This window comes from Equus caballus, chromosome 1 (genome assembly GCF_041296265.1).
Source record: "Equus caballus isolate H_3958 breed thoroughbred chromosome 1, TB-T2T, whole genome shotgun sequence".
Classification (NCBI taxonomy): domain Eukaryota; kingdom Metazoa; phylum Chordata; class Mammalia; order Perissodactyla; family Equidae; genus Equus; species Equus caballus.
The window spans coordinates 137,784,222-137,799,351 of NC_091684.1; the positions used below are offsets into that span (position 1 = coordinate 137,784,222).

The 15,130-nt window shown below is 33.5% G+C and overlaps 1 protein-coding gene across 1 annotated transcript in view; it reads right to left on the bottom strand.

The window, feature by feature from the left end:
- PIAS1 (protein inhibitor of activated STAT 1) overlaps positions 1-15,130 on the bottom strand; it is a 110,665-nt gene that overhangs the window by 67,382 nt on the left and 28,153 nt on the right. The window contains exon 2 of the mRNA XM_023654887.2: positions 11,979-12,423. Within this exon, the coding sequence (XP_023510655.1) occupies positions 11,979-12,423 (445 nt within the window). The remainder of the gene's footprint in view (positions 1-11,978; positions 12,424-15,130) is intronic.

The following is a 15,130-nucleotide window of genomic DNA, read 5'->3' on the forward strand; positions in this document are numbered from 1 at the left end:
GAAATTTAAAAAATAATAACATCTGTAATCACCCAAAAAAGTAAAATATTGAGGTATAGCTCTAACAAACAAGTCCAGGACTTGTATACTGAAAACTACAAAATGCTAATGAACAAAATGAAAGATCTAAATAGACAGACATACCATGTTGGTATACTGGAAGACTCAAATAGATAAACTGTTAATTATCCCTAAATTGATATGCAGGTTTGATGCAATTCCTATCAAAATCCCAGTAAGATTTTTTTGTAGAGATAGACAAGATAATTCTAAAATTTGTATGGAAAGGCAAAGGAACTAGAAGAGAAACAACCAAAATGCCCATCAAGAGATGAAAAGGAACAGAAACTATGATACATCCATACCATGAAATATTACTTAACAATAAAAAGGAATGGATGGCAAATTTCCAACACCAATCATAAATAAAGTCAAAGCACATTACATTAGAAAAAAACAGTTGCAATTTATATGACAAAATGCTAAATTCCTTAATTCTACAATTCAGAGGAAAAAGCCCCAAAAGTCAATTTTTAAATGTGCAAAGTTCATGAAAAAGCTCAAATAAAAAGATAACTATCTCAAACATAAAAAAAAAAAACCTTAACTGATCCTCACTCTTAAGAGAAATGCAAGTTAAAACTATAAGTTACAAACATTCACCTATTTGAAATGATCAAAAACTTTAATGACACATGGTAACGTTGAAGGCACAGAGGAAAAACACTCTCTACATAGCCAGTAGGATTACGAATTAGCAAAAACCTTCTCTGGAGAGAAATTTGGCAATATCTATCAAAATTTTAAATACACATTCTACTTCTAGGAATTTATCTTAAAAAATACTGGATATATGCACTATATATACATATGCACTATATGTACATAGTGATATATATCACAGAAAATTCTCTGTAGTGTTTTTAATAGCAGGAAACTACTTAAATGTCAATCAATAGGAGAACATTTAATAAAGCATAATCTAATCAATCACACACTAAGGAGATACTAAAAAAAGAATGAGGCAAACATATTTATATATGCAGAGAACTCTCTGGAAAAACAAAAGGAACTGAAAACACTTGTGGGTGAGATAAAAGTAGGAGAGGGACTTCCTTTTCATTATAATCTCTTGTGTAACTTTTGATTTTTGTATCAAGTGAACGTTATTACCTATTCAAAAATTTTAAAATAATCAAACAATTAAATACAATAATTCCATGTTAATGGAGAAATATACAAACAGAGCAGTGGAATAGAATAAAGTTCAGAAAAATACTCATTCAAAAAGAGTTTTAGAGAAATAAGAGCCTTACTCTCATATAAATAAAACTAAAACCCAGGATTGATTTAAAAAAACAAAACCCAAATGTCAGAAATGGAAAATGTAGGGGACTTTTAACTTACTCATCTCAGAGATAGGTCATCAAAAATCAGACAAAATCCAAAAGCCACTGTTTAAACATATGAAAAGCAACCAATGTAACAGACCATATTAATAGAATAAAGAACAAAAACCACAGGATCATCTTAACAGATGGAGAAAAAGCATTTAAACAAATTCCAACACACTTTCATGATTTAAAAAAATTCAACAAAAAGGGCATCTATGGAAAAAATCCATAGTTGACATCATACTTAGTGATGAAAGACTATGCTTTCCCTCTAAAGAGCAAGATAAGAATGTCTACTCCTCAAATTCAATAGTATATGAAAAGGGTTATACATCATGACCAATTGAGATTCATTCGTGGAATGCAAGGATGGTTCAAAATACAAAAGTTAATCGATGTAATATACCACATTAATAGAATGAAAGAAAAAAACGACATGATCATCGCAATTGATGCAGAAAAAGTATTTGAAAAAGTTCAACACCTTTCCAAAATAAAAACACTCAAACTATACCTAGAAGAAAATTATCTCAACATAATAAAGGTCATATATGAAAAATCCACAACTAACATCACACTCAATGGTAAAAGACTGAAAGCTTTTCCTCTAAGATTAGGAACAAGTCAACTTCTATTCAAAATCATACTAGAAGTCCTAGCCAGAGCAATTAGGCAAGAAAAAGAAATAAAAGGCACCCTGATTTGAAAGAAGTAAAATTATCTCTGTTCACAGATGACATAACTTAGATGTAGAAAACCCTAAAAAGCCCACAAAAAAACTACTAGAATAAACAAATTCAGGAAAGTTGCAGGGTACAAAATCAACACTCAAAAATCAGTTGTATTTCCATACACTAACAATGACCAATCTGAAAAGGAAATTAAGAAAACAATCTCATTTTCTATAGCATCAAAAAGGATGACATACTTAGGAATCAACTTAATTAAGGAGGTGAAAGACTTTGATGGTGAACATCACAAAGCACTAGTGAAAGAAATTAACACAAATAAATGGAAACACACCCAGTGCTCATGAATTAGAAGACTTAATCTTGTTAAAAAGTCCATACTACAGATTCAATGCAATCCCTATAAAAATCCCATTGGCCCTTTCCGCAGAAACAGAAAAAATCATCTTAAAATCCATGTGGAGTCTCAAGGAGCCAAAACAATCTTGAAAAAGAAGAACAAAATCAGAAGCCTCATCTTTCCCAATGTCAAAACACACAACAAAACTACAGTAATCAAAGCACTGTGGCACTGGAATAAAGACAGACATATAGACCAACAGAAAAGAAAAGAGACCAGAAGTGAGCCCTCTCACATAAGGTCAAATGCTCTTTGACAAAGGTGCCAAGACCACACAATGGGGAAGAATAGTCTCTTCAACAATGATACAGGGGAAACTGAATATTCACATGCAAAATAATGAAGCTGGACCCTTCCCTTATAGCATATACAAAAACTAACTCAAAATGGATTACAGACCTGAAACTATAAAACTTCTGGAAGAAACCATAGGGGAGATGCTTCATAATACTACGTTTGACAACAATTTCTTGCAAATGTCACCAAAAGCACAGACAACAAGAGTAAAAATAAACACTGGGGAGTATATCAAACTTAAAGGTTTTGCTCTCTCACAATATTAGAAAATCATCAAGAAGATTTTGAGATTAATTACATATATGTCATTTCAACAGAACGAATCTTAGCAAAAATCTGAATTCTAGACTGGACTGGGAAAAAACTGAGTTTTTCTTTAAAATATTTAGGTAGTGAGTTATGAACGGCCTATTATTTTAACAAAATACACTTTTTCTTTTTAATCCAGAGACTAACATCCAGAGGTAATAAATCAGAATTCCTCGTATGTACCGTGAATTTCACACAGGTCCAAAGTGATCCGTTAACATAAAACTCCATTTCATTTATAGCATGTACTGGTAAAGACTATCATGTAAAATTAAAGTCTCAAACTCTCTTTCAGCGTATGTTTGGAATACAAAAGACCTTCAGCAGTTCTCCATAAAGTAAATTTAAACACAGTGATCCCATTTGTTGAGCCTATGAATTCTACTGAAAAAATTCAAGAAGATTTTTCTAATTAAAACTGAGAACAAAAGATATTATAAAGTTGCCAAATTATTTTAAAGTACAATTTTTTTAATCTTTTTTTAATTTTTAATATCTTATGTTACATATTAGAAAGAACACTGGCTTTGAAAGCAAATGTAATTGTGTCAAATTCTGACCCTTAAGGTTTGTGAATTACCTTCTTCAGATCTCAGCTACCTCTTTCATAAAATTTAGCTTATCGGTCTAACCTTCCAAAGTTGTTTGGAGGCTTAAATGAGATAACAGATACAAAGCTTCTAGCTTAATGTTCATCAGAGTAGATGCCCAATAATTTTTAGTTGTGTATTCCATTTTTCTTCCGAACTCATATATTAAAGACTTCATGATAATCATTTTTAACAGAGCTTTAAAATAGTACACATAGTATATATATCATAGGTTAATTAAATATTATTCTATTATTAGATATTTAGGTTTTGCTAATTTTTATACTAGAAAAACATAATACATATTGTTGCAATGAGTATTCTTAGGCTTTGGGTTCCCAGAGGCAGAATAAATCAAAAAACATTTTTAAGCTCTTGCTACATATTGCCAAACTGTACTCTCAAAAAGCTCTATAAATTTATATTGCTACCAGCAGTGAACATACATTTTAACAAATCTCATCGATACTGGATAGAAATACATTTTTTAAAAATCTAATACTACAGACAAGATTTAAAACCTTCTTTATTGACTTATTTTGAATTTTCTTTAAGAACTAGTTAAGAAAGTGAGTATCTTTTGATGTTTCCAAGTTGCATTTCCCCTTTAATACTTGCCTAGTCATACATTTTGCCTAATAGTCTTAGTATCCTCCCCATATTGAGTTCTTTCCTTTAGTTTCATGTTTGATTCAAACGTTTTTCTATTTGGTATTTACTTTTAAACTGATGCACAGAGTTCAATATTTTTATGTAATCAACTATCCATCATTTCTTTTGTTATTTCTTAAATTATATGTAAACATAAATTGCTACCTTTACATTTAAGCTTTACACAAGGAGGTGGTGAAAAGATGCACAAAATACTTAGGAATATTTGTATTACAGATAAGTGATTTTTTCCCTCTAATCCATATCTTATATAATAAAATCATTAATTTTAAGATTAAAATAAAATTTAAGAGCAGAAATAAAATATTCAAAAATATAGCTCCAAAATAAACAGTGAAACAAAATTCTAGGAACTGCTGGGAACATATAAAAGTGATAACCTGAAATTGTTTTTTAAAAATAATTCAGCCTTGAGGCCTGCCCTATGGCCGAGTGGTTAAGGTCACACACTCTGCTTCGGCGGCCCAGGGTTTCACCCATTTGGATCCTGGGAGGGGAAATGGCCCCACTCATCAAGCCGTGCTGAGACAGCATCCCACACGCCACAACTAGAATGACCCACAACTGAAAATTCACAACTATGTACTGGGGTGCTTTGGGAGAAGAAGGAAAAATAAAATCTTTCAAAATAATAATAATAAATAAAAAATAAAATAAAAATGTTATTTAAAAAAGAAATAATAGGGGCCAGCCAGGTGGCACAGCGGTTAAGTTTGCACGTTCTGCTTCTTGGCAGCCCGACAGTTCGGATCCTGGGTGCAGACATGGCACCGCTCGGCAAAAGCCATGGTGTGGTAGGCGTCCCACATATAAAGCAGAGGAAGATGGGCATGGATGTTAGCTCAGGGCCACTTTTCCTCAGCATAAAAAGAGGAGGATTGGCAGTAGTTAGCTCAGGGCTAATCTTCCTCAAAAAAAAGAGAGAAAGAATAATAATAATTCAGCCTTTTTATTTTTACCTACCTTAAAGTGATTTAATTCTAATACTTCACTCAACATCCAGCTTCTTTTGCACTGCAATATTCCCACCTTTGGCACAACTAAAGCTTATTTATATTTTAATACATTTAACAGCAGTAGTGCCAAAGAATTAGAATGACTAATCTCTGCTCAAAACTATTGGGAGTCATCTGCAAGCACTGCCAGCACCAAAGTAATATGGCTCAAGAAAGAGAATGGCTTAAAATTATCTTCTAATCACCCAGGTATCTATCAAGATTTCTTAAAAAAAAAAAAAAGAAAGAAAGAAAAAGAAAGAAATGGATGGACAAAACTGGGTCCTTCCTTTGTTGTACTATTCTACCTGCCTCATGATTACCACAACCAAGTCCCCCAGCTGTCCTCCAGCTGGCTCATCTGCAACTCAATTTGTGCTGGGGAAACTGAACCAAAGTGGTATATAACCCACTGGCAAATTCTGAAACGCTGCATTTCGAACACTACATATGCTACATGTCTGATCTTTAAATTTCACCCCCGTAAAATCTTATGTTAGAGTTTTCTGTTAAATTGTACTTACTTGCTTCTGAACCTAAATGCTAGACTCATTAATCTCTCAATTTAAAATTTTTAATTTCATATTTACAATTATATAGAGGGGGGTCTTTACTGATTCTGATTATCAAGATTCCTTTCCAACCAAAAAAAGTCTATCATTCCTAGTTCCCAACATAACACACAAAAACACAGACACTCATTTATTAAAAACACACTAGATGCCTTTGGGCTTCTGGGTCACTATACAAACAGCAATGAAAATATTAAGTTGAATTCAACAGATAAAAAGACTATTATCTACAAAGGAATGCAGATTTAGAAAGTAAATCTTAGATTTTGTTTTGAAAGTCAGAAACCAGTGCTGTCAAATTAGGAAGATAAGTTTCTAGGGAAGAAACTCGCCTACAGAAAAATTAGTGCTTTTCATTTCCCAAAATTCAAGTACAGAAGAGCACAGCTTGTGTTAATTGTTAGAAGGTAAATTTTCTAAAAGCAGAGTAGAGTGAATCATAAAACCTTTGAATGCCCTTTCCAATACTTATCAGAGCCTGCGTCCTTGAATTTACATCACCTGATCTCCAGGCACTGGCTATTAGGCATGTGGAGGAAGGCAAACTCAATTATAAAAAATGAGAGGAGAAGGAAACTGTGAAATCTAATCCAATGCCAGAGGAGCCCTTGGCAGAAAACACTGGTAACCAATGTTATTAAGATGTAGCAGAAACCTTACCCAGACTGCACAAAACAAGATGGATCATTTTAACTATTTAGGAGTGCTAAAGCATCTGCTGCCTTTCTTCCTAAGGCAAAATCCAAGTTTATACATACATACACATATATATATATATATATATATATATATATATATATATATATATATATATATTTTAATTCAAACCTTTTCTATAAATTATTCATACATCTTTCCAAATCTAAAATAATTGTGATTTTCTCTATAGAATGTTCTACCTTAAAAAGGAAAGAGATCAACCTCACTTTCTAAAATACTGAGACTATAAACCCAGTACACCTAGGCTGCTGGTCTTCCCTAGGAAGTACTGGTATATTGTCCCACATCAAGTTAGAACTGGTTGTAAGAGAAGTCAGGAAAATGCAAATATATATAACCCAGACAACTGGTATTTGTGGTGTTTAATGGAAAAAACTGTTTGACAAACATGAAAACTTACATAGAAGCACCTTCCAAGACTTAAAAGAGGGAGATAAAACATAAACATGTGACTTGTTTAATCACAAACTGAAGAATGACACCCACGTGATCAAGTAAAATGTGCCTCGGTGTTTCAGATTCTTCAATCTGCAGCATCCAAATACTTTCCAAAAAATATTAGAACATTTGTAGAATTTAGGAGGACAAGAAGAAGAGATCATGTTTACAGATAATTTCCAAATTTTTATGACAAGTTTTAGTAAAAAAAAAAAAAACAAATTTAAGAGAAAAAGTCTGTGAAATTGTTTCATTTTATTCTTTTACCGTCACTGTCCTTAATGAGGAAAGGGTTAAACTGCAATGAGTTCTAAAAGCAAGACTAAAAACATAAAACTGTACGACAAAAAAACACAATTTGCTTATTTCCCTCCAGTTCTCCCAATCCTTCCCCCCACTATAACCCTCCCAAAGAGGGGACAGGGAGATAAAAGTAGATTTCTTAAAAAAAAAAAAAAATTCAATCATAAAAATTATGATCCATGTTGTTCCTCCAAAAAAGAAACCACTTGAATTATTCTTAGGCAAGAGAACAAATAAACTTCTAATTTCAATGTCTTTGGAGAGTTTAATAAAAATGGCGCAAAAGAAAATCAGTAGAAGCCTTTTTAACTGGACTAACTGATGCTCCCCTTTGCCTTTATACATCCTGACTGACGCTCTAGCAAGCTGAGTGCCTGCCAGCAGACCACTCTCCAGTGCTTCTGTGCACACTACTTGGTCTGTTTACCAAGAGCCAGAGGTATTTATTCTCAAACCTGTTTATGCCAGTTGCACTTGTAAATTATAACACTTAAATATTACAAAACCAATGAAATACATGTGCAAAAAGAAAGAATTGCTGTTTTTATGAAAAGTTGAATGTTCTGCAAAGACCAAATAAAAGTTGCTTAAAAAAACATGCAATGGAATTAGGTGAGTGACACAACTACAAAAAGTTATTTTCCCCAGTTCTAACAGATTCTGTACTCAAATTGCTTCACAAGTCTTTCAATTCTCCCCCTGCTTTAAAGAAGCTGAAACTGGGGGTCTGGGCCCATGGCCAAGTGATTAAGTTCACACACTCTGCTTCAGCAGCCCCAGGTTTCATCAGCTCAGATCCTGGGCGCAGACATGGTACTGCTCAGCAGGCCATGCTGAGGCAGCGTCCCACATAGCACAACCAGAAGGAGCTACAACTAGAATACACAACTATGTACTGGGCGGCTTTGGGGAGAGGAAAAAGGGGGAAAAAAAAGAAGACTGGCAACACATGTTAGCTCAGGTGCCAATCTTCAAAAAAAAAAAAGCTACAACTGGGAAATTAGCAGTCTCAAAGAAAAGGCCTTGACCTATATCAAAAGACTGTCAAGTGAATATACATTAATGCATTTTACATTAAAGTAAGATGTTTAAGTTATTATGTATCATTTTATCATTCATCACTTTTATCAATTAACTATTGGTTCCAATTTGGATAAGAGGGGATACGGTATCCTTCTATAATCAATTAGAAGAACACTGAACTAGAACATTACAAATAATACTCAGCGTCAACAATTATTATTCCTCATACCAATTTATGAGATCTCTAATCCACAGACACATGATGTGAGCTTATTCAGATATATTGCCAAAGATCTTTAAAACGTGAAAGGGAAGACATCCCTTGAGAAGACATAATTTGGCTTAAATTTGATATAAAGCAAACATTTAGATGACTCAGGAAACTTTCACATGACTACTCCAAATGAATGCAAAGCTGTCTGTTCTCTAATGTTAGCCTTTGAAATTCTTACAACTATTAAAAATATTTAAAGGCACTGTTAAAAAATGTATTTACTCTTTGAAAATTTACCTCAGTCAAGGAAGACAGAAATCCACAAACAGTGGATTTACTCATGAAATCTGGCATTCAAATCAAATTATACTTCAAATGTATAATTGATTTTTATGACTTGTGGTAGTTATGTTCCATAAAGTCACCATAAACAATGAATTAGTGAATACTGAACTACTGCTCCTAGGGGAAATACAAGGTTAGGTTCCTACAAGCTTCTGATCACAACATTTTCATCAACTGATCAATATGTAACCTTGTTCTATGAGTGTTTCTGTTTAAAGACACCTTATATATATTGATGATTCATTAACACTGACCTCATGGCCAGTAGCACTTTAACTCATGCCTGAAGAAAACTGATCTAATATATGTATTTTCTCCATATGGCCCATCACAGCCTTCCTGCATTTAGGAACGTTAGACAGAACTTCAGCACTATGTTTGAGGGCCATTTTAAACAGTGAAATCACCAATAATAAGTACAAAAATGCAAAAAGTATGGCACTAAATAGAGCACAAAGAGGACATGAGTTTACAGCAGGAGAGCTGAAAACAAGGCAGCAAGTGTCACCTTGTTCAACCACAGGTGGGAAAGTGTGCATCAGTCAACTCAAATTCTTCACTACTCTGAACATGTCTACAAATGACTGTGAAACTGTTGTATTGACTTTGGACTTACAAATAAATTTGAGACAGCAGACATTCACAAAAACAGAATGTGTGAATAATGAAGACTGACAGCACAAAGAAAGCTCAATTAAATAAATCTCATGGGAAACACTTTAGTACTTCAGCCCAGCCAATCTTGTAAATCCAAGGGTTTACTTACTGGTTATCAAAGAACAGGCAAAACTCTATTACACTGTTTCTAAATTGTAACACAAAAACACTCCATTGAAGCATTCTATAAGTTTTCAGATGAAGAGAAAAGATGGAAAAATTATTTAAAATTTACTGCCTATTCTTTAAAAACAGTCATCGGGGGGAAATAAATGATATTTGTAAAAATATCAAAAACTGCAGCTTTAACAATGTAATTTCTTATGAACTATCTTCTTTTAATATCTTTTTAGGGGAAAATCAGATATATTGACCCATTACTATTACACATCGAAAAGTTCATAAGGATAAAAGTAGCCTGAAGTATTAAAGCAATAAGATATGAGATGCAAATTATGACATATAAAGTTAAGCTACAAAGGCATGAAAAGACACCTAGTGTAGACCATTAGAAATGAACATATGTATTCAAGCAAAGTACTTCAGTAAAAAAAAAATAATTAACTTAAGATTCTCTTAACTTTAATTTATTTAAAATATTACCCAATATAATCATAGTGTGTCCAGTTTGCATTTCTACTCTTCATAACAAAACTTAGATACATATGTAAACATCATCTATTCACACTAGTACTTGAAATTTATATTAGCAAAAATGAAAACAGCCAGATATGTTAATTATTAAGGCCAGAAGAAAATTTGAGAGCTAGAAATTGAATCAGATAAAAGCAACCAATATTTTTTCCTTTTAAATTTCAGATGACATTCACTGCAGCATGTCTTTGGCAGCAAAAAACTAGAAAACTCTGTCCTTTAATAGAGGAGTTATTTAAATCATGAAATAGTATGCAGTCTTTAATAAGAAACAAGCTAGAATATAAATATACATGCTCACATATGTACACATATACATATGTGTGTGTGTATATATGGCCTTCAATTAAAAATGGAAAATATGGGGGCCAGCCTGGTGGCATAGAGGTTAAGTTCACACACTCCGCTTCAGGGGCTCAGGGTTCACAGGTTGGGATCCCAGGTGCAGACCTGCACACTGCTTATCAAGCCACACTGTGGCATCATCCCATATGAAACAGAAGAAAATTGGCACAGATGTTACCTCAGTGACAATCTTCCTCAAGCAAAAAGAGGAAGACTGGCAACAGATGTTAACTCAAGGCCAATCTTCCTCACCAAAAAAAAAAAAAAAAGGAAAAGAAAAAAATTTAAAACAAGTATTTCAAATATTTACCAGTTCAAAGAATTTCAGTAAATATTCCCAAATTCAACATTGACCAATCCCCCAAACTGAAATGTTTAATGATTTGTAACAGGGGTCAGTAAACTTTTTCTATAAGGGCCAGACAGTAAATATCTTAGGTTTTGCAGAGAGATACAGTCTCTGTCACATATTCTTTGTTTTTGTTTTCACTTTTGTTTTCCAATCCTTTAGGAATATCAAAAAACATTCTCAGCTCAGATCCACAAAAAGTACACCGTAGGCTGGATTTGCCTCAACCGCCAGTCTGTCAACCACTGATTTGTAACAATCAACATCTGGAAGTCTGACACGTTAAACATATTATATCAAAGGCATCAGAGATCACAATAGGGTCAGTTTTATTCTACATTAAATAAAGTAAGGCAGCACTATAGCAATTAAAATTACAAGTTGATTAACACATTGAATTCCATTAATATGCTAGACACTAATCAAATGATGAGAATACAGAAAATGAAACTTCAAGTATTGGTATTATATAACTATGATCATGTGTGCACCTACAAAGCCCACACATCCACTTAAAAAAGTCAGGTGAAACTGAAATACTACACATCAAAGCTCAAATCTCCATTTATAATAATTAAAACCATTTACTCACTTAAATAATCAAAACTAGTCAGTCACTTGTTTCAGATGTCATCAACACTTGAAAATTAAGAACTTAATTCAGAGGCTAGTAGTAATTAGTGGGTTTTAAGTTTTTAATTTGTAAGAGTTATTGTAAAATATCAATCAACAATCTAAAATATTATACTTTAAAAGTTTATATTCTTGGAAACTTTTTAATATTTACTGTGTCAGCAATCATCACTGGAAACTTGACTATACTTTTTTTCTTTGTCTAAGGACAGCTTTTATATATCTGATTTTGTCTAAAACTGAAAGTTCCTTATTATCATCTGGATGCTACTACCAAATGTAAATTTCATTATGAATAAAAAACTGGGTCAAATTCAAACTCTAAAATGAAAATGTATCCCCCAAAAGTAACAAAATAACCATTACAGAATAATCTTACCTAGACTGGTGGGTTTTATCAGTTCATCCAGTAAATCATAAAATGGTAATTTTTGAAGTTTTATATCCGGATGGACTGGGTGAAGAGCTGATGTAAGATGTGGGAGTTCCAGTTCATGTTTAGGTCCCAGAAGAGAAACAGGGAGTAACGGTGATGATGCAGGGTGACCATCATAAGTGAGTTGTGGAATGGTAGATGGAGACAAAGTTGCTGGCATAGGACTTGAATGTATGTTGGGGATGGACAAGTCCGCGGGCGTCATGATTTTCTGGGGGAACCTCCGCCTATAGAGTTCTTTAATTTTCATTTGTACAGCAGGACTGCAGCCAGCCTTTAGCAAATGCAGGGCTTTTGTGAGAAGTTCGTGTTTGCGTCCGTGCTTGTTTCTCCCAGCGTAGCCCAACAGTACTTGGAGTTCAGAAACTCTAAGGCTCATAACCATTTGCTTGGAGACAAAACAAAACGTAAAACATTAGTATTCCAATAACATAATTTACAATAATAAACAATACTTTATTAAAACGCTTTCTCCTTATGATTTGCTTAAAGGCCAGCTCATTTACAGTCAAATCTAGTTATTTCAAACTTAAAATTTAATTATTTAACATAAACAAGCAAAGAAACTTAAAATTGATATTTATAAATTACTGACTTCTCCCCAGAGTGTAAAGATGAAAGATCAAGTATACACCAGGTAGGACCACATCTCATCTCACTCCACTGTTTTGATGAAATTGTCAGGTATTTATCAAGCACTTACTGAGTCTCCAGGAAAATGCTGAGTGCGATGTGAATGGCAAAAGATAACGATGAGCCCTCAAGAACATTTGTTTTCTTGGGGGAAAATTATACAAGTATATATGAAACATATGAACAGCCCACCTCAAACACCAGGCGTAGGCAGGGTACAAATAACATATTATCAGGTATTGCATTCTATTCTAATTCTGGAATTTATAAAACTTAAACTATACCTTTTTTGATCCATTATATACCAGATACATTTGACATTTTCTTGAGTTGTCACTAAATCTTTACAACTCCACAAGGAGTTATCCTTCTTGCTTTACATATGAAGAAACTAGTTAAGAAAGGTTAAATAACTTACCTATGGCCACAAAGCTACTAAGTAGCAGTCAGGATTCAAACCCAGATATGTATGATTCTAAAGTCCATGCTCTTTCCACTAAACCATTAGGAAAAGGACGGAGCTGGAAACATACTATTGACTCACTCTACTGGCAAGGCCAGGCTAAAAAGTCCAGGAATTCAATCCACATGCCACAATGCATGAGGCTGTAGGAAAGAAATCTATTTAACTTTGTTTAACTCTGTGTTCCCAAACTTATTTGGTCAGTTTCTCCTCTGTCCCAACTATCAAGAGACTACCAACAAGAAATGCCCATCTATACCAAATCACTCATTTTAAAGTGGAGGAAAATGGAATCCAAAGAAATGGCTTACCCAGGATCACACGGCTACTAACAGCAAAAAATCCTCACTTCACCACCACTGACAGGGAGGTGTTAGGATGGAAGACAGTGGTAAACTTACCATTTGCTCTCTATTTCCCCAACTGTTTTATCCCATCACCTCATACCAAATACCAATACACAAAAGCCAAGCTGCCTTCCCTAATCCACCATGACTCCTGAGATGACACTTTCCCCTAGCTGATCATCTAGAAGTTCTTTGCGGATTGCAAAACATGCAATTAAGTAAAAAATAAAATAGTGAGAAAAAGAATAAAGAGCTGTATAAGCAATATAGCTGGTTAATCAAAGAAAAATGAGCCCTTCCCCTAGTTATGTGGCTGGAAAATGCTTTGTTTCTTCAAAGTCCAGCTTTTGTCAGCCTTTGCCCATTAGGCCTGCCAGAACCAACGAGTCTCTCCTCACTATTTTTTACTGGCCATTTGTCATATCTTTATCTTACCACTTATCTTGCTGAATTATAATCTTCTGTTTATATAAGTGATTCCATGACCACACTGAGGTCCTCTAGGGCACAACGACATGTTACCCTTAGCATCTAACACTGGGGCCTGACAACAGCAGAAACTCATCAAATGCCTGGACAATGAATGAATCAATAAAGAAAATAAACAAGTAAGTCACACTAGAAGAACGGGTGGGGTGGAATCTACAGTGATAAGTTATACACATAACTATAATATAAATCCAAATGAGCTCCCAAACTCTAGAAGGTATGCAAAGACATAATGTAGGTCTTAAAAACAAATTCTACCCTAAATCCTATAAATGTTTCTCTTTTTAGATAACGTTATCAGAGATTATTATAATTACTAACTATACTGTCAGCACATTATCAATTTCTCCCTACTATCCAAAATATCCTAAGAGTACAAAATAGTTTTAAAGATTTTTATTACTAATTTTAAAGGGAATAGCGACTTCAACAGAAAAGCACTATATTGATAAGTAAGCTTCTGCTTTCAGAGAAATAATATGAATTATGCTTCAAAGATTAGGGGTTAAAAATAAATTTAAGTTGGCATTGGTCAAATGTACTTCATTTTACAGGAAAAACAATATAAATTTTAGAAAGAGAAGATCGTCTTTCTATTTCAATTCGACTCCCTTTTCCTAAGTCAAACACAAACAAAAACCAAAATTCAGTGATTACAATAAACTCTTCATTGATGACAGCTTTTGTCCTTATTCGATGGGTATAAGGATTATGCAGCACAGATGTATTATTCTTCTATTTTTAGGGGAAAACACATTGACAGTTCACATAAAATAAAATCTCCTGCCTGATAGTCAAAGGAAAAAAGTTAATGACATAAGGATAATTCTCATTTTTGTTTTCACAGGATGGCTACTTAATCATCACAATTATGAGGCAGGTATTGTCCTCATTTTACAGATGGGAAAACTCAGGCCTAGGAAGGTTAAAAAATTTGTTGAATGTTACACTACTATTCTGCTCCAAATGTTGCGCTTTTACACTATGATACTGTGTTTTAGAGGAAACAAATCACATAACTTTTAATTAGGAAACAGAAAAACCTTTTCAAAGATTAATTTATTCAACACTCAATCTCCATTTCAAACTTTAACACTCTGGCTTTTAAAAAAATTCGTGGTTAAGATAGGAAAAGAATGCATCCAGATTCATATTAACCTTAC